The 27,783-nt window shown below is 38.9% G+C and overlaps 1 protein-coding gene across 20 annotated transcripts in view; it reads left to right on the top strand.

The window, feature by feature from the left end:
* Positions 1–26,688, top strand: part of mical2a (microtubule associated monooxygenase, calponin and LIM domain containing 2a) — a 60,226-nt gene extending 33,538 nt beyond the window's left edge. Inside the window, exons 13-33 of one of the 20 annotated variants that reach the window (XM_017707243.1) lie at positions 1,812–2,011; positions 4,033–4,139; positions 4,314–4,385; positions 5,623–5,757; positions 6,017–6,130; positions 6,952–7,329; positions 8,247–8,354; positions 10,448–10,567; positions 12,818–12,946; positions 13,091–13,195; positions 15,816–15,893; positions 16,139–16,234; positions 18,621–18,724; positions 18,846–18,927; positions 19,125–19,211; positions 19,944–20,048; positions 20,621–20,801; positions 21,728–21,801; positions 21,907–22,029; positions 25,010–25,070; positions 26,470–26,688. In XM_017707243.1, coding sequence (XP_017562732.1) covers positions 1,812–2,011; positions 4,033–4,139; positions 4,314–4,385; positions 5,623–5,757; positions 6,017–6,130; positions 6,952–7,329; positions 8,247–8,354; positions 10,448–10,567; positions 12,818–12,946; positions 13,091–13,195; positions 15,816–15,893; positions 16,139–16,234; positions 18,621–18,724; positions 18,846–18,927; positions 19,125–19,211; positions 19,944–20,048; positions 20,621–20,801; positions 21,728–21,801; positions 21,907–22,029; positions 25,010–25,048 — 2,437 coding nt within the window. In that variant the 3' untranslated portion in view covers positions 25,049–25,070; positions 26,470–26,688. Of the gene's footprint in view, positions 1–1,811; positions 2,012–4,032; positions 4,140–4,313; positions 4,386–5,622; positions 5,758–6,016; positions 6,131–6,951; positions 7,330–8,246; positions 8,355–10,447; positions 10,568–10,683; positions 12,280–12,817; positions 12,947–13,090; positions 13,196–15,815; positions 15,894–16,138; positions 16,235–18,620; positions 18,928–19,124; positions 19,212–19,943; positions 20,049–20,620; positions 20,802–21,727; positions 21,802–21,906; positions 22,402–25,009 lie in introns of those variants that run through there. The other 19 variants (XM_017707244.1, XM_017707242.1, XM_037545363.1 and 16 more) reach the window with 19 other exon arrangements.
* Positions 26,689–27,783: the final 1,095 nt, after the last annotated feature.

The raw sequence follows: 27,783 nt of genomic DNA on the forward strand, positions 1-27,783 counted from the left end.
TACTAAATAATAAGTCTGTAATAGGTGAATAATAAACTTGGAGTTTAAGGCCAAAATGATCTCTGCCTTTTATACCTCAGTTTACCTCCAATGCGACCCTGATACTTCCCTGTGATATGCAGTAAATATTATACTTTAACATTATACAAAACAGATTGGAACCTCATATACCACAAGGCCCCTTTTATATCACATTTAATTATTGATTATTTATGACCTTATAGATTATAACAATCTATTAAAATGACAAATGCAGTGTTTCCTTTTTAAATAGTAGTTTTATGTTACAGAGGATCTGCAAGGTCACCAGACACATAATACATTTTAAGTGGCATATAACTGTGAACGTTTAACAAATATTTACCTAAAATGGTCTGTATGCTGACATGGCCATAAATCCTGCTGTGTGTTGGCAGTTTTTGTGGATGTCTCTCATTTCTCTTTATAAGCTCTTGTTCCAACACAGTTTGCAATTGTGCAGATCCAAACATGTGCAGGAGATGTGAAAAGTGGTTTGACCTCTGCAAAACCAGCCTTTTCACATTCTGCCTTTCTTCTCTTACATAGCAGTGAGCTCAGGACAGTTTGGACAGCGCAACTGTGGGCTAGAGTTCACTTACTGAAGGGCCATATGTGTCAAAACCTTTCCAGAGCTGTTATAGATCAAGTAGTTTCTTAGCTGCTTTGATAGTGCCAAAAGCTTGTAGAGAAATGTTAAATGCCTGCATCTTATAAATGGGAGTTTCACAGGTTGTTCAAAAATTCTGTATAGTTCATCATTAAGATGTGAACAAAATCATTGAGAGTGGTTTGATGTGAAAGAGAAATTTATAGGCTTGTTTACATGGGTGATAATAGGAACCAGGAGTCTCTACCATACCAATAGGCTTTTTATTTAGTATCCGAAATGGCCAGTCAGTCTTGTAATGTTGATATTAGGGGCACCGCACGATTCGATTTTGATTACATTTAAGAGGCTGCGATGCGTTATAAAACGATTATCGATGCATCTTGATGCATCTTTTTTTTCCTATTTTAAGAACTGTAGAGCAGACTGCAGGTCACATAGCAGCACAGTCTTACCTGGCTAGTAGGTAATGAAAAGGCAAAGAGAGATTTAAGACTAACATTTGGATAAGCAATGGAGTTGTAACGTTAAATCTTCAAAGAGAGATTATCAAACACTACAAAGTCAGCTTCTCTTTCACCTTAAATGCTGTCGTATTTACATTCGGTGCCTCAGTCAGAATTTAAGGTGGAATGGGAAAATTAGAACAAGAAGCTGGAGAATGAGAAGCTGGCTGTAGCTTCGTAAAACAATTGAACAGAGGTGGGAGGAAAGCAGCTATAGCTAAAGCTTAAAGCAGAGCAAAGTAAGTCTTTCATTTATATTTCTTATCCTATACTAGGACATCAGCACATGCTGAGATATATGGACATAAAATGTTGTGGCTCCTAAGTTCTGCCTTTTTCGTTCCATCAATATTATGTTATAAACTAAAATTTCGAAAATTAATTTTTGACATTTGTGAATCGATTCAGAATGGTTCACATCCGCGTCGTGATGCATCTAAGAATTGACTCCCCCAAATGGATATTGATAATGGCAAGATAAGGGAACTATTTTGTCTTTCTGTACTTACTTACGTATCACCACCGCTGTAAATGAATCTGAGACAGCAAGTTTCTCTAGAATGGAGCATTGCACATCAAACCACTCTGAAAGTTTGTTTACAATGTAAAAATCTAAATAATGCACACATTTTAAAAAGTGTATACTTTTTTACTTTAATACTCTCTCTATTCTGTAGAGATTATGATTCACTGAATGAGGAAGATGCTGCTAAGAATGCCCAGCTGGCGTTTGACGTGGCTGAGAAGGAGTTTGGCATCAAGCCATTTACCACAGGCAAAGAGATAGCATCAGAACAGGAACAAGACAAGAACAGCATGGTGACCTACCTCTCTAAATTCTATGAGCTCTTCAGAGGAACCCCTCTGCCACCCTCAGGTAAGCAAAATGTCTAATTAGGTTTGGGAATTATAATATCATGTTATCGTTATTGTGCTGAAAAAAGCATCACAATACACTTTTTCTGAGTATTGAATTCCTAGAGCACAACATACATATGAGTTGTAAGGACAGATTTCAGTCATTTATAGAGAACCAGTACACAACAATAGAAGGTGTACAGAAACTGCTTAAACTGCTTACCAACCATTTACCAAAAAATAAATAAACTAAACTAAAATTTACATTTATTTTATGCATTTTATATTTATATTTTACTGAATAATTTGCCTTACGATTTGGTCATGTAAATTCAGAAGGACAAACCAAAATATACCCTGGAGAACAAGTAGCTGAGTGGATATCACCGTCTTTTATAAATAGTCTTACAAATTGTCTGTTTTTTTCCACCTGTTACTTCTTAAATACTTAGTACTGAACAGAGGAGAGAACTCTGAGAAGCTTGGGCAGCAGTTGTGGGGTGGCTTGTTGCGCGAAAGGGGAGGCCCAGCTTTCTCAATCTTGAAGGAGAGCAGTCGCAGAAGAGATGATGGGGGGTGAGAGAAAAGATGGGGGGTGGTGGGAATGCGAATTTTTTGTCACAGGAAACAAAAGGGAGAGTAGAGATTTTAGAGGGCAAAATGTAGAGAAGAATATAATAATGTAGAGAGGGAGGAGTTTTGGGTGTGGTCCTTTCCCCCCAAACCTCAGTTATTCCATAACTTAATTTATTGCAAATGTGGAATTCACTGTAGATTTTTTAAACTAGATTTTCATTTCATAATGGATGGTGCATTTTGCCCATTCCAACACACTTGCCAATTTCAAAAATATAAATATTATATGACATATTATATTATGTGATGCTGTTTATTGTGATAATCTGTCTTGATGTTACGTTTTTGCTGTATCACCCAACTTTCACCAGTGATGGCTCTGTAGTGCAGTGTGTTCTATGAAACTTATAATTTACATACACGAACAGAAGAGCATGTTGCAGTTAAAGCTGTGACCTTCATCCCACAATGGGTGGAACATGAGACACGTGTTGATATGTCTTGCCATTGTCACAAGCTGTCATACCTACCTGATAGTCCCAAACCTGTTTAATATTTTTTTCTATCCCGCGATCTGTTTATTGTTTGCTTAAGGAATATCTTTTTTAAGGAGGCTGGAGTTTTGTGAAGCATCTATCAATGGAAGCACAGTAATAAATGTCACTTGGTAGCACTGTACTGGAACAAAAACTTATTAAACAGTTCCATCAGTCATGCAGTTTGGCATTAGAGGAATGTACATCGACCTCAGCCCTGCTTACTCCATTGAAGATAGAGGTGATATAGTACCTATGGAGAGGGCACACTATCTATACTACATTGGAAAGCCTGTGATGCATTCTTGACAGGCCATCTGCGTGAAGTTGTGCATCATTCTGTACTCAGCATAATGACCTTAAATACTGGTCTAAGCTAATGTTTTTTTCAGAAAAACACCACCATCACATCTATGGAAATCAAAAATCTTCTAGACCCCATACATTCTCTCTTGCTTTAACATGATTTATATTTCACCTTAACAAACTCAAATGATCTGGTGAAGTGTGGAGGAAACATCCATACAGAACAATGTATTGGCTCTGGAACATTTTCGTTTACTGATTTTTGGAAAATGAAAGCCAGCTTACAGTTCCTAATATGGGCGTGACACCACTGAAAGATGACATGATAGGTCTGTTCTACCTTTACCAGCTTATAAGACATGAATACTTTTACAGTAACACCAGCTTCCTGGATGTAGCCAGTCTTGTGGTATATAAAGCTAATTACATACATGCATGGTGTCTTTAAGCATTTCCAGTAAAAGGTGCCAGGAAAAAATAACCTTCTACTGGGCATTTCTCGAGAAAACCAGATGTGCTGGGTCTGGCATTGTCTTTCCATTTTGTCATGTAAGATTTCTGTAAATCTGATTTAAAAAATGCTGTGACCATGGCTTTTCATTTTCCAAATATTTTATTGCAGATTCAAGAAGAGAGACACATGAAAATAATGATGAATGTTCCTCAAGACCCTCCCAACCTGTTTATAGATCACTCAGCTTAACACAGCCTCGAAAACGGATACCAAAGGTAGGGGGTGCTGTCCATGAATCAGCTTGAGTTTTATCTCACTTCAAACACATTTTGTCCAAGTTTACTTTGGCCTTGAATCACAGTTCTTTCTGTCTCTTTTATATATGCATAGTGCGTTTAAGTTGTTGCAGTACTGTTTCTCAGTGTTTGTTCTTCCTTTTTATCTGTCAGGATGACAAAAAGGTGGATGATAATGACTCTTTTTACAAAAGAAGACGGAAAGTATGCAGTTATTTGGAAGAGGTGAGTTTATACCTCATGAAAAAAGCTTTATAGGGTGCATTTTATCCTTGCAACTATTATCCTTGCACCCTCTGTTTCATGGACATGTGACTAACTTGTGTTGTTTTTTTGTAATTTTCTTTTTATCTTTCAAAAAGAGCATAGAAAAACAAAATTATACAAAATTCACATTATATCAAACAATTTTAACAGTACATCATTTAGCTCTACAACTATGCCTATCTAAGGACAGTTCCATTATGATCCTAACTGTTTTACTTTCAATGCTTGTATGCTTTTATATACCTGTATACACATATGTACACATAAAAACATACACACAATCCTCTTTTTCTAATCTTTGCTTTACTTATGTAAACATATTTTGATAATACCATCCATATGAATAATCATTATAGAAGAAGAGGAAAAGAAAGAAAGAAAAAAATGAAAAGGGGTGGTTTTACCAAGCAAAAACATGAAACTTTCCCTTCAAATTAGCTCATTACATTACATTACAAAAAGGGAAACATTCTTTAATTGAGAGGAGAGGAAATAAAAAGGTAGGCATACTTTAAAGCCTTTATATTAGGGGGGAACTTATTATAGGCACACCAATTCACAGTGCGCTCACTCTATGTGAATGTCCGTGGTGGGCAGTATTTCTAGATTCTCTCTAAGCAGGTTTTCAACAAAAGTGATCATGGAGCCTGCATCCCCCTCAGACCCTTCTGGAACCCCATATATCCTCTCATTCTCACACCTTGAATGACTCTCCGAGTCCATTAGGCTACCTTGAAGCTGTATCTGAAGTTTCAGCATCTCAGCCAGAACCTCATCCGTGCTTTGTATTCTTTCTTTGCATTTTTGCGTCATCTATCTTCGAGTTAACTTTCACTATCACTCCTTTAATGGCTTCGAGCTGACCCTTACAGTTCACTGCTTCTCCTGTTTCCTCCACAAGTCCACCATCATGACTGGTGGTGTTGGCTGATGAAGCGCTGCCACAAGTCAGATTTGTCGTCACATTTTCCTGGTTGTTGGATCATTTTTTGCCCTTAAACCTAGTTGCCATGCCTGCTCCGTTTTCCATATAGTAATTCTGACCACTTCTTGGTAGTAAATTTGAAGTTTCTTACCCTTTTAGTTGAGAGACTCTTTCTTAGGCTGCCATTAGGCTGGTGACATAACCGGAACCCCCATAATCTGTGTTCTGTGTATATAATACAATTTATTGTTGTTTGATTGTCTTTGCCAGGTAACAAACATCTCCAGTCAAAGATCTTTAGCATCCGAAGGTCAAGAGCTGAAGGAGAACAAGGTCAAGTTCATGGCCTCTCAACTACTGGCAAAGTTTGAAGAGAGCAACCCAGGTTGCACTCTACGTAGGCAGGTAAAGATCCACCAGGCTTACTAGCACTTGCGAAACCTCTGAACCATTGCACATTTTCAGAGTAACTGAAGAAACTTAAGTGATCGTTTCCAGCACTCGTCCTGGAAAATCATTTTGTCTTTGTTATAGCTCTAGTGAACTGTGATACCTTACTCCCTTCTCCAGTGACTTATTTCCAGTAATTCTCCTTTTTTCCTGCTGTTCTGTTAACCCTATTGGCTTTCGTTCTCTGAAACTGCTGCTGGCTTAATCATCTCAGTCTGACTCGAATGTTGCGAGGCCTCCAAGGCCTGCATCACTCGATATGACAGAGACTCCACTCTTCAAAAAACCCCAGAAGAAAACCCCACCACCTCCACCCCCTAAAAGACAGGTATACCTCCAAAATAGTCTGTGTACATTTCCTCACACATGCACAGAATCTCACACACACTGAAAGTGATGCACTATTTTACTTGATTCAAATGTGTAGATCTTTCCACATGAATAGAATTTATTATATCTACAAAATTGGCAAAAGTAAAATTACCACATTTTGTTGTTGCAGCATATTTGGTTTACATGTACACATTTAATTCAAGCAAATTCAAAGGGCCCATGTTCTGTTTTATGTTTTCCCCAAACTTATGACATTTGTGTTTATGTGCTTAAAACAGTCATAATTGATTTTATGTGTGATAATTTCCTTCTTCTTTTTATTACTTGGAATTAAATAGTTTTTGTGTCTTTAGGGCTGAAATATGTAAATTAACCCTGTTCTGACTGGCTGGCCTAGATTGTGCATCACTCAAAAGGCAGCCCGTGCCGAAACACTCCTTATAGCTTCACTGCAAATGGGCGGGACTAAACTGCTATATGCTGGATAGACGGCTATATGTAAATGTATTGGTTTTTGTAACATCACAAAACCACTGAATCCAAAACAGTCAGTTGCAGTTTAGTTTGTGCACATGACTCATGCTGAAATGTTTTGAAACTATGACACTATGTTGAACTCTTATTTTATAAAAAGTGATGAAAATCTCATTATATGAGCCCTTTTAGTGCATTGCTTTTTAAGCGCATATACCTCCCAATGCGGCAGTCGTCATGATGCACTGGAATTTTTTGTGAGATGATACAGGAGACTGCAGTATAAATCACTCAGTTGAGCAGCTCTCAGTCCTGCACTGCTCACGTGACATGTGTTTGCAGTTCCAGGCAGCAGTCTGCGTGAGACGTGCAGAGGAGTGTCCAGCTGCTCTGCTCACTGTGCCCTTCTCCAGTCCTCTGGGTGTTTCCCTGAAGCCCATCCGGCACACTTACACCCGGTCACGCGGAGAGCCCACTCACATTCAGTCAAACATAGAGCCCACTCAGCCACACACACAGTCATACAGAGAGACTTCTAAGATTCTAGCACCAACAAAAAAGCAACTCACTGGTACATGCATGCAGTCACACGCACAGCCTCCTTTAGAGAGTCCCGCAGAAGCAGCAGAGGCAAGCCACAGTGCCTCCTGTCACTCTGCCATACTGGCCATGACAGCAATGCTCCAGCGTCTGCAGAAAGTGGAGGAAAAGATCAGCCAGGTGATCACCTCCCCTTTCCTCTCTTTCTCCCCTCCTTTTCCTTCCTCTATCCCTGTGGGCTTTCTGTTCAATTCTGTTGCTCCTTCCCCTTCACTTTCTCTGTCAGTTCAGTGTTTTCCCTACCTGGATGGGCTGCCCAGAAACCTCAAGCACACACCTACTAATCCCTTTATTACTGGGCAACATATCATCTATACTAGTATACCGGCATTGAATGCTGTATGTTGCTCACCAGAATTGAACTTTAGTTTTAGTGGAATTGATAGTGAGCAAATAGATAACTGTTATGCATGTCATTTACTGAGTGCTTTAGATTGTTTCAAAAGAACAAGAAAAAATGTTTACGTTTTCTTTCTGGAGATGTGGCTTCTGTCTAATGAGCATATAGTGTAAGGTTCCATTTGGTGTAATTTTTTAGAGGGAAAAACAGCATAAACATACTATGTTAGGTATGTAAGACATTCATTTAGAAAGCATTAGTTCATTAACTCTATTAATGTCATCTGATACCATAATACTGCGATATTTTTAGAAATATTGTGATATTGAATTCAGTCACTAGCAGTAATTGTCATCAAAATTATTTTAATTTTGGTCCGAAAATAGAAATAAACACTTCAACAGCAAAACAGATGAAGCACAGTTTTAAGCTTCAAATATATTATTTGCTGCTTGCTGCCAGCACCATGATATTACAACAGGCTGCCTCCCCACACACCCCCCGGACATCAATGGCACCCTATAATAAATATTTTCTAGGGGAAACACTGTTGCAGATCTCTAACTTTTAAGCTGAAAATTCTGAAAGTTTTAGAATTCAAGGATAAGGGTTTGGCCATATTCATTGTACATTCAGTCCTTGTTTTCGTCTTCATTCCTCCGCTCCTCTGTCTTTCTCCTCCTCTGGCCTGCTGTAGAGGAAAGCCCAGACTCAAAACACTAGAGAATTCCATAAAAAGAGCATAAAGGAGAAAGCAGTCCACTTGAGTTCTCTGTTCTCTGGTGACAGCATCTCACAGCCTCAGGTGACTATATAATGTTCAGCATGGCCTGCTCACTGAGTCACTCTGCATGGTTTGACTTTGAATCACTAACGCTTTTGACATGCTGTTGTTTTTATTTTACTGGCATTAGTGACTGCTCAAGACAACTTTTCAAGTTATTCATTATGATACTGGATGCCTGTGTGGTTTTAACATGGCCTACATGCCCAGATGCAGTAAATTCTCCGCTCCCTTTTTTTCTCCATCACCTCTTGGGTCATTGTCCATCATTACATGCACGTACAGCCTTTACAGATACCCTAACAGGAACACTAAGTCATTCTTCCTTTTCACCCCTCCTCTCCCTTCACCCTATTAATAATCTACCTCTGAATATGGGTCTTCTATTGACTTGATGTCCACTATTTTTATTAGTCACCTAATTTTAGTGGGGTAAGTAAAGAAAAGCCCATGCATGTCATAGCTTGCCTGCACCTTTTGACAGCATTACACCCAGTAAAAACACATTAGGCATTAGTTATTTTTAAAAGAAGTCATTAAAGTAAATGTGCTGCTCTTGTTCCATTACGTGGTTTAATGGGCCCAGAGAGAAAAGTCTGGAGAAGTAGCTAAAATTCTCCCAGCAAACTGGGTGCTGTAAGGAGCTCTTATCCGAACACTCAGAGGCCCTTTTGGTTGAGTGATTAGTGTTTCTAAGAAAAGAAGAACGGGTTCCACTGCCTCTGCCTTTAGGTTCCACTGTTTTATTACACAGACCAGGAAAAGCCACCAGTCCAGGTGTGTCCCTAGCTGAGTCGGACAAAGGTTCTCAGTGCAGGAGTAGAGTGTTAGATTCTTACAGCAGTACAGTGTAGTATGCCTTTTATGGATACACCTGTGCATTTGAATTCAAGTAGTAAATGACCTGCCTACTATAGTAAGCATTTCCTTATTTGCAAACTACACCTAACCTTTGTACATCATTCTAACCCTTATAAACAACCCTTATCAGAAACAGCTGTATTGAGCAATGTGAAAAAAAGCTCAAGAGACTGAGTGACTGCCTCAGCATGTGAGACTGAGTGACTGCCTCAGCATGTGAGACTGAGTGACTGCCTCAGCATGTGATCACTTCAGTGCCTCCAAGATGCAACCATATTTAAAAATCTAGATTTATGGTTAAAATTTGAACGTAATGTGCATTTTGTACCAGACACACAAGTGTTTTTCTTTGGACAGTGTAAAAAATGATTTGATTCAAATACTACAAAAGTTCTAAAAAGAATTTCCTGCACATATGAGATTTTTTTATTATATCACTGCTTTTGGACAGACTGTACATTTGTGTAATACAGAATACAAAAATAACTGATATAGACATATTTCTGCTCACTTTAAATTGAGATGATTGATACTTTTTATCAGTGTTTATTAAGAAACTGCTCTCCCTAAGGAAAATCTGTACTGCTTTCACAAGATCTTAAAATAGTAATGGCTTTCTTGCAATCCCAGGAAAATAATTTTGCTATCCTGGGAAAATAGTGTTTTTGACATTGGGAGTAAACAATTACTTTAATGTCATATATTTTCCTTGTGCACAGCTGAATTGAGTTTGAAGAAGTACATGCCCAATGTATGTGCATTAATTTACTTCAGATTAGAAAAGGAAAAGAACGAGTACAAGCATAAAGAAATTATGACATGGGCTAAATGTTCCTTATCCTTCTTGACCACCATGAAACCTGTGGCTTTTCTTTGTTCTGCTTTGTATGTTGAGTCAGGCAATGTTGTTATTTAATTCAGTACGGATACTGAATTATGATAAGCTGATGAACCCCAGAAAGGTTGAGGCTTTATGTTTTCTTTCTTATAGTGAAGCATACCAAGCGCTTGGCTACATTGCTTATATTTTTGTGCTGTTTTGCTTGGTTGCAAGCCTTATTGAAGAACTGAGAGTAGTAGTTGTGCAACCGTTGATGCTTTCTGCACCATTGCTTTGTTTTCTGACTGTTTGTTTTTGTGTATTAATGAAAGGCAAATCAAATTTTTAAAACCTGTTTTAGCACTGTCATCCCATTTCTCTGCCTTTTGCGTAACACTAATTTCCTCTTCTGTCTGTGTCTGCCTCTGCACAGGCCAGTTCCTCTTCTCATTACACTTCTACATTATCTTCACCACACCCTTGTCCACAAAGCACTCTCACTTCCTTTGCTTCCCCTCTTCTCTCATCCTCACCATCTCTGCTTCTGCACCAGGTAATACACATGTGCTTCCATCCACATCTATTTCAACCACAACCTGTATACTCTTCCCTTGTTAATGTGCCTCCCCTTTAATTTCCTATTTTTCTAATCATGTGACATAAACAAAGGCCAAAACGTCAAGCTGAACAGCTAGACATGCAGCTCAGTGAAATGGAGTTACAGTCAGTGTATAAACCACATATGGTGAGTCCCTATCAGAGTTTTGTCAAATCTGTTATATATGGGGTTCAGTTACATGATTGTAGATTTACCACATAATTTCAGATTTAGACCATAGTATTGTAATAGGATCCCTGGAGCACCAAAGGTCCACATCAGTGCATACACTTAGGTGCCTCATCCTTAACTTCAACTACATAACATAACTACATAACATATTAGTGTCTGAATAATATACCACAGTTAGTACAGTATAGTAAGGTTATTAAGTGAATACCAAGCTCATAGTTCAAGGGGTTAACTTTCAAAGGGTTGGTCTCATCATATGAAAGCTATGAACTCAGCATGTACATTTCTGCTCTTCAGAAAGAAACTGAGAAGAAACAGGTAAAAGGTAAATGAGTTTTAAAGCCATTCCGTAATATACATGGTTACTGTCTTAAAGCTCTATTAAAGGCTCCCAAGTGGTGCAACCGTCTTAAGTGTTTGGCCCTGTCATTAGGAGAGGGTCAATCCCTGGTGATGCTACAGCCATCCATGGCCAGGAGTCCAAGAGAGCACAATTGGCCTCACTCTCTGGGTGGGTAGGATGGCCAACCGTCTCCCCCATCAGTCAAATGTGATGCTAGTCAGTGCTGGCGTCTGTTAGCTGACGAAACAGATCTGGCGTTTGGAGCTTTCCTTTCAGCGCGTTTGGCTGTCCAATGACACTGCATTGCGGTGGAACTTCACAGGTCTTGGAGGAAGCCTTTGTTTGCCTTCGCCCTTCTAGCATTGGTAGTATTGTGTGTTTGTGGAAGTCCTTGCTAGTGAGTGGAATTGGAGATGACTAAATTGGGGAGAAAATTTAGGAAAAAATAATTATCTGTTAAAGGAAAGTGTTTGAGTAGTGAATGCAATGGAACAAGGAAAGAGACATGTTATTTTTTTGCCAAGACACACTAAGACAACAAAAGTCTTTGTGTGATTGTTTTCCAAAGGTCAGAGATCCTTTGTATGTATAATTTCCAGTCAAAGCAGACATTAAGTACACATTTAACTATAAGATAATCCTCTTGTTTAAGGGGGAAATTCAAAGTAAAATAAATTTTAAAAACCTGAAGTGTCGAAAACTGGAGTTCAAAAAATTATGAAAACGTGTGGAAAAAATTTAACTCCTAACATTGGTCCTAGACCTGGTAGACCACCAAAACTGACACCACCAGATAAAGCTTTTATTGTTGATATAAACAAGAAAATCAAGCTCCAGTTTTGGCTGTACAGGTTTCCATCCATCCTTCCACTGTGAAAAGACAACTCAGTGCTATGGGTCTGACAGTATGTGCAGCTGTCAAGACGCTGTTACTGAGAAAAGACAAAAAAAGAAGGAATTTCTCAGGACAATTGAATGACCACCCCAAAGTCCAAACCTCTGCATTACTGAATGTTTTGGGTTACTTGGATTGTGAGAAAAAGAAAATGCAACCAACTCCTAAGACTAAACTTTGGAAAATTATCTTTGCAGATCAATTTAAAAAACTGAAAGTAAATCTACTTACATGTAAGGACACAATAAATACTGAAAATAAATGTAATTTAATTTTTGGAGGTTGCTTTGTAATTTTCAGTTAAATATATGTTTTCTGCTTTTTCTGATTCTGAAAAAATGAAAAACTGACTATTACTGTTTAGAAATTTTGGACATAAAAGGTGTCCTCTGACCTTTGCACAGTAGTGTGTGTGTACTGAAACAAGACTGACAACACAACACAAACAGGTGATTTGGGTGGAAGCAGTAGAGTTCAGAAGAGATCTCCCAGAAAAGTCCAAAATGTTCCAGAAAAAAATCAAGATGGAAAGTTCCAGACAGAGCCAGAAATGCCCACACAGGGCCAGGAATGAACTGGTTATATATCTGACTGACAGCAATAAATTAGAAGATTAAAAGAATTAGAAGAAAAAGTGACTTAAATCTGCCCAGGTCAGATAAATAAAGTAGGATTTGTGAACAAGTGGAAAATATTTGGAATTCATCTCTCTGATTTGACATGACTCCTTCTTCTTCTCTGTTCACTCTCATCTCTGTACTTCTCCTGCATGCAGACCGATCCCTCTGCTCCAAACTTCACCCTTCATTCCAGCTCTAAATTACCCTTGCCACACCCTCTCCCACCATGCACTTCTTCTGCTTTTCCTTCATCTCATCGCTCATCCTCTCTGCTGGTGCAGCAGGTAAAGTCCACGTGCATCCACGCGTCTCCAGTAGTTTTTGGAGAGTGTTCCTAAATGTGTTGAATAGATTTTAATATGTCATATGAAAAAACACTATACTCAAATATATAGTGAGAATGATCAACTACCTGTCATTGATTTCAGAATGGCAGGGATGTAGGACACTGTTTTTCTCTTCAAAAAGAAAGTAAGATGCCTTTGCAAAAGGGGTACAAAATCCTGACGTTCCCCAACAAGCTGTTAAGTAAGGTATTCAAAACTTCTATTATAGTCATGCTTAATCAGTATCAGTAACTTAATGTTGCACAGTCTACTTCACTAGTAAGAAAAGTTTATACAGTATGATAGAAAACTATGAAATGTAGGGTAATTTTGGCTTGTTTCCTGGTTAAATTTATACAACACATGCATTATTATGTCTAATGTTCCCTAATCTGGGCAGGTGATATACAACTATGAACTCAATCTTATCCTTTATTTCTGACTAGGAACTGACACCCTATAATTACCTACTTAATCTGATCTGTGAAGTCTACCTAGTGTTCTTATAAGAGACACAGTACTGACAAGCCTGTAATTTGTCTGGTGTTGTCAAAGAATGCTCACAGGTCAGAGGCATAAGCTGGTCATTAATCTCTTCGTTTGACCTGTTTGTCTAAGGTCTAAAGGAGGATTCTTCTGTAAACTGTGCGCTCACTGCCGTCTGTCCTGATCTCTCTGTCTCTCCACTCTGTCTCTCTCTCTGTCTGTCCACTTTGGACAGACTTATCATACTACTGTATGCCCCCTCATTCCAGCACTATCTTAAGCCCAACATACTTCCCAGTATGCACATCTAGTCTGTCTCCTGACCCTTCTCTCCCCTCCTTACCCCCTCTGCCAATCCAGCAGATTCCAAGCCACTCATTGTATCTTAACTCAACTTTGTCAGTGCGTGCAGGGTTCAATAAATAATAATAATTCATTAAAATTACTAGTTAGAAAGTTAGAAAACACTTTAATGATACCAACATAAGCATATATATATATATATATTTTTTTTTAATGACATGTATATTAAGCGGCAAAGTCAGTTGTTATAATGTGCTGTTTTATTCAAACCAAAAATGTCACTCACCTCAACAAAAGCAGCCTTGGTAACACTTTCTATGAATGTTATGTCTGTAAGCATCTATATACACATTTATAACATGTTATAATACATTCATAAGACATTATATACATGGTTATAACTATTTATAAAATGAATTACACTGAATTACACTTTATAGCCGTGTTTATTATACATTATGAATTGTTAATATAATGCATTATAAGTAGTTATAACATAAGTGTTAATGACATGTTATACTGTCAGAGCTAGAGAAGTCAGTCCCAGCTTGGAGAGCGTAAAGACCAACACAAAGTTTATTTACACGCTGAGATTACCAGGATTTTATTTCTCAGCACTGGTGCTGTTAGGGCTGCATCTTTTGGGCTTCAGTCCTGATTATTCAGATGCTCCAAACAGGCCGTCCAGCCTAGAATTACTGCTACAATGTGTGTTTCTTAATCAGTACTCTGACTTTAAACAATACATTACATCACAGCAAACCAAGTACCCATCAGCACCTCCCCTGAACCCCCCTGTAGAGTGAAGGCCTGGAGAGGGGGGGTAAGATAGTAAAGTGGTGTCATTGTAATTTGTTCCCTCACTGGTTCTAACATCAAGTGCTAGAAACCTTCACTCTGTAACACTACACTACAGTACAGTAATGCTAATTTCTGCTAGCGCTCTACTGGATATGCAGTGTTAAGTTAGTGCCAGGCTAACGGTGGTGAACATTTACAGTGGTGTACATTGATTTTTCCACTTTGGGTAAAACACTGATGGCAGCACTAGTTTAAACTCTGACATTTGAAGCCTGTAATGTGCTTTATTGTGTATGTTTTAGTGTTTCAGTAAAGTCTTCAGTAAATACTTTAATGTTCAACCTCACTCTTAACACTGAAGGAGGCTTTAGTACAGTACGCTTCACTTTACTTAGAGCGGACAAATACAACATGTGAGCTCTTATAATTTGTTATGAACAGTGCTTATAATGCATTATGTTAACAATTCGTAATGGCTATAATGTGTAATGCATTTTTACAAATATTTATAGCCATGTTTATGATGTCTTATGAATGCATTATAACATGGTAAGAATGTGTTTATAGATGCTTACAAAGGTGATGTTCATAGAAAGTGTTAGTGCAGCCTTTATTATATTTTATTATATTTTTATTATATATTAATTACACTCCTAAGAATAAACCTTTGTAAATGTTTATGTTTGTTTATGGCATTTGGATATTTTTCTACTAAATGACTGAGATAAAATGAATGAGAATATTTAAACACTATCAACAAATCTACCACAGTTGTGACATTAACCCTTAGTAGCCAGGTTTCCATCTGGCTATTGTATTTAATAGGTGAATAACCGAAATGTCACCAAAATCTGCTTCATACAAGAGAATATTCACATTAATTAAAACACATCTGAGAAGCATGAAATGAGTCTACAGAGGTCAGCTTTATTTAGTTTTATGACTATATTTTATATAATAAGAGCTATTCAGAGCTCACTGGCTAAGGTAGTGACTCAGGAAAAGTCAATTAACTGGTGCAATGTTATCTTGATTTCCTGTCTAATGTAATGGTTATGTTTTTTATGTCTTTGGTATGATAAGGGTATGATACCTGCTGCTTTCTTTTGGCTAAAAACTACTGTTTTCTTGCTTTGCCAGCATTTTATTTCATTCAGCAAATGCAAATCTAGTATCTTCTCACTCTCTGACTCTGTGATGTCCTTCTGCCTGTTTCTGTCCTTTTAACTTAAACAAGACTTGTACATCTCATCAGCCTGAGGTTCAGCTTTGTGAAAATGAGACGCAGAAAGAATCAGTGATTGGGTCAAATGTGGTGAGTGTCCTATAAGTGAAGTGCAGCTATATTTGGCCACATAATTACAGTGTGAAACTAGTTTAACTGTAATGTGTTCATGACAGAGTGAATATGCATTCATTCCTTTAACACATGATGTAACCATACATACATGAGCTGCTTTTGCAAGTCATATTATTATTACATGCAATTTAAGTTGCAGCTGTGATTTTAGGAGGGTAAATTGTTTGCACATTGATTGGCCTTTTAATTTGTGGTTTCAGTTAAGTAGAAACAGCGGCACATCCATTTATAACCATCAAAAGGACATGGAGTTGCCTCAGTTGGGTGGAGATAGAAACATAAAGACCTTCAAGAAGGTATCCAAATCCTGTTTAGCAGTTCGCTGTATGAGCTGTATGCATAATTTGCTGCTGTGTGAAACTGAGATCTTACCTCTTGTCAAATGCTGCACGATATGCACTATATTTCCAAAAGTATTCGCTCGTCTGCTTTTACATGCATATGAAATTGAGTGAGATCCCATTCTTAATCCATAGGGTTTAATATGATGTCGGCCCACCCTTATAACAGTTATAACAGCTTCAACTCTTCTAGGAAGGCTTTCCACAAGTTTTAGGAATATGTTTATGAGAAGTTTTGACCATTCTTCCAGAAGCGCATTTGTGAGATCAGTCACCGATGTTGGACGAAAAGGCCTGGCTCGCAGTCTCTGCTCTAATTCATCCCAAAGGTGTTCTATCGGGTGAGGTCAGGACTCTGTGCAGGCCAGTTCTTCCACACCAAACTTGCTCATCCATGTCTTCATGGACCTTGCTTTGTGTACTGGTGCACAGTCATGTTGGAACAGGAAGGGGCCATCCCGAAACTGTTCCCACAAAGTTGGAAGCATGAAATTGTCCAAAATCTCTTGGTGCTGAAGCATTAAGAGTTTCTTTCACTGGAACTAAGGGGCCGATCCCAACTCCTGTAAAACAACCCCACACCATAATCCCCCCCTCCAGCAAATTTTACACTTGGCACAATGCAGACAGACAAGTACCGTTCTCCTGGCAACCACCAAATACAGACTCGTCCCTCTGATTGCCAGGCGGAGAAGCGTGATTGGTCACTTCAGTCTCCACTGCTCTGGAGTCCAGTGGTAGCGCTTTACACCACTGCATTCCATGCTTTGCATTGTGCTTGGTGATGTAAGGTTTGGATGCAGCTGCTCGGCCATGGAAACCTATTCCACGAAGCTCTCTACGCTGTTCTTGAGCTGATCTGAAGGCCACATGAAGTTTGGAGGTCTGTAGTGATTGACTCTACAGAAAGTTGGTGACCTCTGCACACTATGCTGTCTTCCCAATCACTTCCACTTTGTTATAATACCACTGATAATTGACTGTGGAAAATTTAATAGCAAGGAAATTTCACAACTGTACTTGTTGCCCAGGTGACGTCCTATCAGGGTACCACAACCCATTCTTTCACTGTTTGTAGAAGCAGTCTGCAGGATTAGGTGCTTGGTTTTATACACCTGTTTCCATGGAAGTGATTGGAACACCTAAATTCAAATGTTTGGATGGGTGAGTGAATACTATTTGGCAATATAGTGTGTTACAATCTGACTTTCTTTATTTGTTATTGTGGCATTGGGCTTAGCAACACTGACAGATGAGACCATAGCCAACACTTATTATTTTACTGTGTGATGTGTGCATCCTGACCAATTGTAGATGTTCTGTGGGTGTTCGGTGGAATCAAGACATTCACTTGATTCAGTAAACATAAAAACATAAAAACTTAGTCAAAAATAAGGCCAGTATAATTACATCATATCAGGCATTCAGTAATGTGTTTTCAGTATATTGGAAGGCATCTTATATGTCAGTCTGTTGCAGTGTAATATATTGTGCAGCCTGAATTACTGCCTCACGTATCCTATTAAACCATGAGTGCCCAAAATGTTTGTCTTGAGGCAAAAGTAGAATATTTGTGGTGAGCTGAGGGCCAAGAAGATAAAAGTTTTCAAATAAAAAAGATAGGCAGGTTTCAAATAGTATATTACATTGTATTTTTTTTATAAAATGCTTTAAAAATACAATTTTAAATGTAAAGCAAGAGCAATAGAATAAGAAGTATATGTTTGTTCTCTCATTAGGAGAGGATGTCAGGTTAGGGTAACTTTATCAGACCAAATCAACCATCCTTATGTACCAACTGTGACCCATGAGCCACACTTCTGAATGATGGTGCACATACAGTGGTAAAAAAGCACATGATATCCGATCTGAGAGTCACATTAAGGCCGCATGCCCACGAATCGGATACATATCCGATCTAGGACCACGTATGAAAGTGGCTCAGGTCAGATTTGAAAAGATCAGATTTGTGTCCACACAGCTCTGAAAACATCAGATCTGAGTCATGTTAGGGCAAATAAATGGATTTGTGCCACTTCATCCTGGTAATGTGAATGTAGCCTAAATGTTATGTGACAAATAGCTCCATTTAGGAATATTTTATCAGTGTAAGACATTAAATATTTTTTGTTTTTTAACTACAAACCCCTAACATTCCCAATGTTGTTCAGCCCTGGTGGCTTCTTGCAGACACTTTCTTCTGTACTAAACAATGCACCAACACAAAACAGAGGAAGAGTACCCAACAGAGCTGTATCTAAGCCCTTTATCTTTGCCTTCATATACTAAGCTGAAGCTGCTTCCTCTCTTAACCAGTTTATCTGTAATCTGCTCTGAACAGACTTACCCTTCAGCTGCAAACCCTTCTCATTCCAGCTCAGCATTACCCCTACCATACCCTTTCCCAGAATGCATTGCTGCTTCCACTTTCTCATTTCCATCCAGGTATTAAACTCACACCCATCTTCATAGTGCCTTCTGCTGTGTGTGTTTATTGTGTCTACAATGACATTCAAATTAGGTGGCTTTCATTGACCATTTAAATTTCATATCTCCTTGCTTGTAGTTGTGTTTTTAGCAAACCCCAGCATTTAGGGACGCTGCTTTCTAAAAGGGAAACCCAAGGAGAAACACAGAATAACTCACATGTGAGTTTTCCTTGAATAGATATTGGCCAAAACGCGTGCTAAACTTGGAGTTTCAGTATGATAGAATTAGTTTTCTCGCCAATAGATAAAGAAAACGTGTACATTCAATACATTAGTAGATTAAAGACTCTACTCTTCTTAATCTGTATTAAATGCCTGGGTAGGACAACATTGAATCATGTCATTTATACTTTCAGCATAGCAGCAGCAGCACTGCTTATTTCTCTCTAAGAAAACAAATGGAGGTCTCTCAGTCCAAGGAAGACTCAAACGGTTCCAAGCAGGTATCTGCAGATGCCTGTTGAAACATACACGATTACTCTGAATTCCAAGAGCATGTTAGTCACTGATGCATTCGCCTGTGCTATGTGCTTGTTTTGGAGGTGCTGGCATGCTCCTGTGTTTCTGAAATGACTCTTGGTGGGCTGATCCCAGTAGTTCTATCATGAGGGACGGGCCATTCTGCCTTTGTGGTCGATTCGTAATCTAACAAAGCAAGAGGAGCACACAGTAGGCGCTGAAACGCTCCGCCGTCTCCACTGACTGCGCCGAGCATGCATTCCTCACGGTCCTCCCCTCCCCTGCCAGATGTCTGACCCGAACCACTTTTCCCTTTGCTAACGGAACCCGTTTCACTTTTCAGCCTGCCGTGAGCTACGCCTGCTGTACAATATCATCATTGCATAACTGTCCCTCAATAAGGAAAACAGTCCAGTCTGCTATAAAATAGTCCAAATACCACAAGAATTCTGAGCAACGCTGTTGTTTTTATAACTTGAAAAACATGCAGCCTGCTTTTTCAAATCTGTATCAGATAAGGTTCATTCAAACTGCTGCATGGTGGAAAGACGGAACAAGTGAGGTATCGTGTCTGATGAGACATCTTATCTGGCTCCGTCCTGTGTTTTTTACACATTCTCCTCCAGTTTCTCACTCTCTCATAAATGTCTTTACTCCTCTCCTCCCACTCTCCCTTTCCTCCTCCTGCCGTTTCCTCTGTGCTGTGGGCCTGATAGCGCACTGTGGGGAAGGTGTCTCTGGTCTTAGGAGCACGGGCTGAGACACTGCTCACCCTGTATGAGAACGATCGCAGGCCAAAATCCGCCTGCTCAGGCTCGCTGGTAAGCCACGACGTGCAGACCTGGGTGCCTCTCGGCTGGGTTTTTGACTTGTATTAAAGGGTCCACGTCATGGAAAATCACATTGAATTTAAAGAATTTAATGTTATATGTAAACACTGCTAAAAGTTAAAAAAAATATATTATTCACTCCAAAGTACGTACGGTTTGTATGTGGAAACTAAGACGCTTGACTTTTGAATTTATTTTCCAAACTAAGGTAGAAAGAACCTTCCAGAAGTAAGGTTGCATGAGATTGTAAGAGATTCTGGCTTTAGGACTTAAGTGTAAAAATGGTTAAGTATTACATTTTTTAGATTTTTGTGATCTGCCAGGAAGTAGACTCTATGAGTCATGATGGAAAATTTCAGTTCATCTTAACTTACTATTTAAACGTATGTGAGCATTGAATTTCTTTTTAAGGAAATCCGCTGCCACAAAATCTTTTGTACCTTATTTGTTCCACAGCAGCTCACAGTATGGACATCATTCCAAAACTGCTCAAATACTTCTGTACATTGTCACTGCTGTCTGATTCTTATGATTCTGACTGGTGTTTTTACTCTGTTTCTCAGGTGTCCCTGCGGAGGGAGTTCCCCCAGAGCCTGGGTGATGTGTGTCATGTGTGTAAGAAGCGTGTGTACATGGCAGAGCGTCTGAGAGCTGAGGGGCTCTTCTTCCACAGTGAGTGTTTCCGCTGTGACACCTGTAGCACTCCCCTAAGCCAGGGTGGACAGGCTTTCGACTCGGAGCAGGGTATGTTTACTCATCAACTTTTGATCACCAGACTACATTAGTGTTTGCTGAAGTTTGGTGCTTCTATTTTGTATTTTGGTGCTTTTAATACCAATGATGAAGGTTAACGTCTTTGTAAAGGTGGACAGTATGGCACAGTACTTGAAGACAGTTTCACGATATGCATCAGAATTTTTGTTTTTTCTCAGATTTCTGAACAAGTTGTAAAAAATAGAATGCAGTAGCCACAGAGCAGCGCTGTGATAGGGCCCAGTGAGCCTAGGCCCTCCTGCTTTTATTACTGATCAACCAAAAATGACTACTAGGATTTATGTTCAATGTTTAAATTTTGAATACAGTTTTACAGCAAAAGTTCAGACACCCTTGGTCAAAAGACACATTTTCTAAGTGAAAATTGACATGTCCTCTGCAGAAAACTCACTTGTGATGCACAATTACTGTTTATTTGCTGAATTTAACAAAACATATTTATCTCATTATTCTGATATAGAAGTTACAGTATGAGTTTATATGGATACCGCATTGGTAGTGACGCTCAATATTTTGGAGATGAATGTTGCGAGGACTATTATTTAAGGATTTGGAAGCATATGAAGACTTATTTTAAGCATTTTAAGCATATTTAAGCATAAGTAGCTGAGCACACTTTTGATAGGTAGCTTTAGATAAATACATTAATTACTATAGCATAAATGCCAGAAATCACTAGCATATTGAATTTATGTTTGAAAGGGAACAGGATATGACTTTAGTAAATGCTTTAATTATGGTTTAGACTTTGGGTTTGTGGTCTACAATCAATATTGTATTTTTTATGACATGAAGGGTATTGTGACATAGTTTGTGATGCAGATGATAACGTATTGTCATATTGCCACCTCCTACTGTTTGTGTGCACTGATGTGTGACTATTTTTGCTGTCACAGGGAAGCTGTACTGCAAACTCCATTTCTCTCAGCGTAAATTCATGAAGTGTGGAGGGATATTTGATACACATATGGTAAGCATTGACCATATCGATCACTCTGCACTCAGTTCATGTGTGCTTTTCATTAAAGGAAAAAATAATACCTGATGGTGTCTTTATTACTTTTCTCCCTTTCAGCCACCCAAAGGTGCCGTTCACCCCAGCACTAGGCCCAGTCCAGCTGGTGTAGAGAGTTCTCTGAGGCAGTCTCCAGGTACCCTGTCTTCTGTGCTGAAGAGAAGTCTGCACTGGTCTCTGCACGTGAGCCGGACTGTGTGTGCCATGCCTCATCGTGTGGCTAGCTGGCTGGGTGGGAAAGTGCGGGTCGGGGGCCGACACCTCAGGGACAATGCGGAGGACTATGCCTTCCTGTATGAGCTGCTGAGTGTAGGCCTGCCCTTGCTGGTGGCCATGCATGAGCTCCTGCTGCAGCTGCAGGCCGAGGCCACCCTCTAAACCTCCAAACCCTGCAGGAGTGGCTGGAGCAGCTGGAGCAGCCCTCTTGCTGTTAATGTAGGCCCTCAGAGAAGCCTCTCTGGCTTTCTCCAGGCTCTGCCCATGCCCTGGATTACAGCTGCCTTATTATTTACATTTGGCTTCAAGTTGTGAAATATAAAGACTTTTTAAAATTCACAGATTTGATGTGTTTGATAACTGACAAAGGTCAGCTGAGAACAGCTGTCTTCTTAAACAGAATAAGAACTTTTTTTTCACAGTGAAAAGTGATCGCATGATGTGCTGCGTGAACTTGAGGTGACTCCAAATTGTCACGTTTTCATTGCCCTGGAATTTGGACAAGTTGAACAATTGGTCTTGGAAGCATTCCAGCTATTTTTCAATGCTTCTCTCCAGTTAAAGCAGATTTCGTTTCTTAAAATGTTAAAAAAGGAAGAGGGCAAGAAAGGAAATACTTCAGAAAACCAAACTATAAGCACTTTAAAAAGTGAGCTGTCTGAACATATGCCAATACTGGAGGGGGGTGGGGTTGTGTTTTGCATGTTTTGTTTGATAATTATTAATATTTTTTGTGTGGACACTGCAAGTTTACTAAACTAGACTGAGCTAGCCACAAACAGCAATCTGCTGTGCTTATGGTCACGTGCAATGAAACTGCCAAACCAAACAGGGTGCTGTCACATAAGCCTATCTTGCAATCTCGCTGACTGATATCAAAAGTTTACACCTTCTATGAGAATCAAATATTCAGTAGAAGTGGTTTTACATGCCTAACATTAAATTGAACCTATTTATGACAACAAATATAACCTTTTTCTATGAGTTTGGTGTTTGTTTACGAAATGTTTTGGCGAAAAAAACAAATTTAAATTCCTCTTATGTCGGATGTCAATCAGCCAAGACATGTTTGGCGTCAGTCCCAACTTTTGTTAAGATAGAGGGGTAGGGTGAAGTGTTGGGGCGACATGGGACTGCAAACGGAGGTTTTTCAGACTCCAAACAGAGTGATATGAGGAAAAAAGAAAAAGCAGCAAATGTGAGAATTTTCTCCATAGAAAAGTTACTGTAACCACTGTATTATCTTAGTTTATGTCATTTCGGTGTATTATGGTCATTTTATTCATAACAAGCATAAAAAATTGCTAATAGCATGCTAACGTCTTGGTAGCTAGCTAGCCAACCTTCCCGTTCCACCTTAAATAGTCCAGCAGTTCTGACACCTGAAGCGCCAGAATGTAACTGCTGCACCATTTAAGGCGGAAGGCACATTCGCACCTAGGGGCAATTTGCGCTGTCCAGTTGGCCTAACTGCATGTTTTTGGACTGTGGGAGGAAACCGGAGAACCTGGAGGAAACCCATACAGACACGGGGAGAACATGCAAACTCTAAAAAGCTAAATTCGGACATACATGTCTTGGCTGATCAACCACATCTGGGATAAGTAGAAAATTGCATGAATTAGGTTTTTGCCGAACTGTACAAAGCACAGAATATATATGTGTATGCTCATACTTGTGCCATTTTTTATCAATAGCATTTACAGATTGGAGCAGGTTTAAAGAATGTTGTGTGTACAAATGACTCATGTCAGTGTCACGTGGCACACAGCTAGTGATTTCATTCCATTTCTCAGAACCAGATTTGTGCAATGAAATAGCCATAACTACACAGCACATGTCACGATCTCATGATAAACACTCTTGTGCTGATAGTACGAAGAGTATAATGAAAGCAATAAACACAGTGCAAAGTGGAGTGCATACGTTTAGTCACTGGACCTTCATATTTGCCCGATTAAGGAAAAGACTTTTTTTTTTACCTATATTATAAAACATAGTGTTATAGATCTGCTTAAAAGTGCACCGACAGTGTACGTCTACATGCACTGAACATTTTTAAAGTGAAACACCTCTAGGAGATCAGAAGGGCAGTCGCATGGTTGGTTTTAAAAGGAGAAAAAGTATTTCTTTACACTGGAAGGTTTATTTTGTGATGTTGTCTTCCTCACAGATGTTCAGTTGTGTGCCTTTGTATGATCTGATCTGATTGTAGTGCGAGTGTTTAAAACAAATATACTATTGTGCAAAATCAGAGACCACCCTTATTTTATGTAAATTCAGTCAAAAGCAGAAGCTGAGTGTAAATTATTGCTTATTGATTAGTGTATCCATTCATTGTCTTTATTACAGCTTACTTTGTCTTTCTCAAAGAAATCTACAGGGATATTTTTTCACACCTTCAAAGTTCAGCCTTAGCAGTTGGTTACATTTTTTCTGCTTTGTGCAGGTTATCCAGAGTGGAGCCAGAATTTTCCTCTCTCTCAAAGATGAAAGATTATAGTATTGTTCATCTGTTGGTGATGGTGTTGGTGGTCCACCCAACAGGTCTCACATGGTTGTTAGGAGTCCCATTTTATCTATAATGTTTAATCATTTCTGAACTCCACTTTTACACTTTCTGTTGACTTTCCCCTTATTTATGCAAGTGATTCATGTCTAATTATCTCAGTAATATCTCTTGATGAAAAGTTTTACTTATTAGTTTTGACTGGTAATTAAATAAATAAAGGATGGATTCGGACTTTTGTACAGTACTGTATATAGCGAAAAAACGATGCAGTAGAATGACATGAAATGCTCAAAATGCATGTATGTTTCTTACATAGTTGGAAGCTTCTGTTGCAGAACTGTTTCCTGCACTATGGTTTATGCCTTAACTCTATAGCCAGTTCACATATATATGCTTGAATTCATTTCCCTTCTCTTTCCTGTCCTTCACTTGTAGTCTTTCTCGACTCATCTACTGTTTCCACTCCTGATATGATCTGAGTCATGATAGAACTAAGGTGATCACCTGCATGGTCACGTGATGTGATGCTCAGCATGACATCATGAGCATTTTTCTGTGCACATTCACCGCATTGCAATGTCGTTCATCTGCATGGCAAAGTGACCTGAACTGCATTAAATGTCTAAACATTTATTAGACATCTGCTCACCCATTGTTTCTTCTGAAATCATTGGTGTTAATATAGCATTTCTTTAGCTTCTGCTCTCCTGTGAAGGACTTACAATAGCTAGTGGAAGATCACTGTGAGGATTTCATTGCATTCAGTGCAAGAACTTTAGTGAGGTCAGCTGCTGACGTTGGATGATTAGTTCTGGATTGTCACGCCACGTCAATCCAGTGATATTTGCTGGAGCTCCATTACTCTGGGGGGCCCCTCAGCCCTTGCTTACCTTTGGGAATGAGGACCTTAGGCTCCAGGCTGTCTCATTTTATAATAAATGCTTTTCTCCATAAATGCCAGCTCCAACCCTTAAAGTAGCTAAATTCACTTATTAGGCAGGGTGTCTGGATACTTTTGGAGTTAATGTACTAGAAACCCCTAATCTAAATATGAACGCATAAAGTTTTGTCTGTACATAACTGGTGAACGTATACATGTACTTTCTCCTTCCTATGTAAATTCTGCAGTTATTGCGTAAACATTTATGCTCACCCATTCCAAGGCCTGTCGTTTGTCCTTCAACTTTGCTTTTTGTTGAAAAGTGAATGCATGCCACCTTTGTGCTAACACAACATTGCACATCCCATAGAAAAGCAGATATAATTTAGCATGCGTTTCTTGGCTTGTAGTTTTGTTTTTGTCAGAAAACATTGAAATCTCTTCCATCAACACAAGTGAATGTGGGTTACCTATGTGGGTTACCTGGTGGTGAAACTTCTGTCAACAGTCCTGATTCTTCTTGATTGTGTATAGTTCTCCTTGAGTGACGTAGCAGGCTACAAGTTGTGGACAGAGGGATTTCAATCAAGCGTGCTCAGAATATTAGGCCATGCTCGGACAGTTCTCAGACAATTCAGATCAGTGAATTTAGCTTGCTTTTCAGCAGGCCTGCATCATATTTCTGTCTTGTTCTTTTTTATTCATGCGTGCTTTGTATCATACAAACATTCATATTCTTCATATTTTACACTACATTCTTGTGTGACTTACTGCTCTTTCACTACGTGTCACTGTTTGTACAGCAGCATACAAGAACGTGCAAAGCTGTGTTTGATGTGTGACAGTGCAGGGGCAAAGGAATGCTTGTAACATACTCCCTCTCCTCTTTTGGTTCTCGCACATGCATGGCTGTGGATGTCACAACTAACAGGAATGTTCCTGCGAAATGTCTTGTTTTTCCTGCGTGAGACGATTTTCTCTCTCTTAGCTTTTTATTTATTCTTCTCTGTTTCAGAGGCTGCTTACATTATCGAAACCCACCAAGAGCTCTCTTTTGTCTCTTTGAAAGTGAGGTTCAGTGTTACCTAAGAAGACTTTTGGTTAGAATAGCACTTTTTCCCAGACATGTTGTAAAACTGTATGAAAAAATATGATATGAACTGTATTTTCCTAACCTAAACTTGTTTCACTTTATGTAAAGCCATATCCATTTAATAAATGATGGAATTTGAAATGCTTAGGCATTCCTCATTCATAGACATTTCATATAATTTAAGTAAATAATGGTCTTATTATGTTTTAGTAGTTGATAATTACCTGGGTGCTTTTTACTACATATTAAACAGTATTAAACAGTAACTGGGGTGAAATAAGCATGTAACAGAGCACATTTAGCCTTATCAAGTCAGTAGTTGGCATTTAGCCATTTAGTCCAATGTCAAAATGCACAAGTTAATAGGGCAGTGTTATTTATTAATGTATTGTTATGATATCTGCCCTGCAATAGACTGGTGATGTGTCCAGGGTGTATCCTGCCTTCTGCTGAATGACCACTGAAATCACCCGTAGCCCATGAGGATAAGCGGCTTAGAACATTTTTGTGTTATGATATCTATTAAGTAAAATGCATGTCGCTGCTGTCCTAACAAAATCTCGTATCTCCAAAGTAATAACTTCACAGGAGACAGAAAAAACATACTTTATTTTTTATGTAAGTCAGTGGAACCAGGCATTTTTCCCAAGTAATTTTGGGCCAATCATCATAAAATATACACACAATTCAAAATATACACACAATTCAAATTCACACAACTCAAACAACAGGCATTTTCAATTTATGCCAAAAAGTGAAGATACAATGTTTTGTTTGTGTAAGCAATTTCAAATCTACTTTGTCTTGGTCTTGACTCGATTGCATCCACTCCTGGTCTCTGTCTTGACTCAGTCTCAATAAGACTTAATCAGAACATTACAAGTGCTCTACAAATGCTTTATTTAACCCTGGTGGCTGCTTAAGAATGTAATAATGGGCAGCCAGTTTATTAGTGGTTATTGGCTGGATAAGATAGTTACCAGCTAATGGCTTGCTAAGGCTGAAAGCTGCACTATGTAGGCTGCGCTGTAAGATTCCACCTCTCTGGTTGAAATGTGTGAACATTTCATAACATTGGTTGTGGTTTGGACCCCTACCTCAAGCAGAGGAATCTGCTGTCTGTGCTTTGAAAGAGTATTCAAAGAGAACTCCGTCAAAACTTGGCGCAGGACTTGCCTTCTGAGGATGTATGTGAATTATCTGTTGTCATAATACCTTCATCAAGATAATGTTGAT

Source organism: Pygocentrus nattereri, chromosome 15, assembly GCF_015220715.1.
Source record: "Pygocentrus nattereri isolate fPygNat1 chromosome 15, fPygNat1.pri, whole genome shotgun sequence".
Taxonomy (NCBI): domain Eukaryota; kingdom Metazoa; phylum Chordata; class Actinopteri; order Characiformes; family Serrasalmidae; genus Pygocentrus; species Pygocentrus nattereri.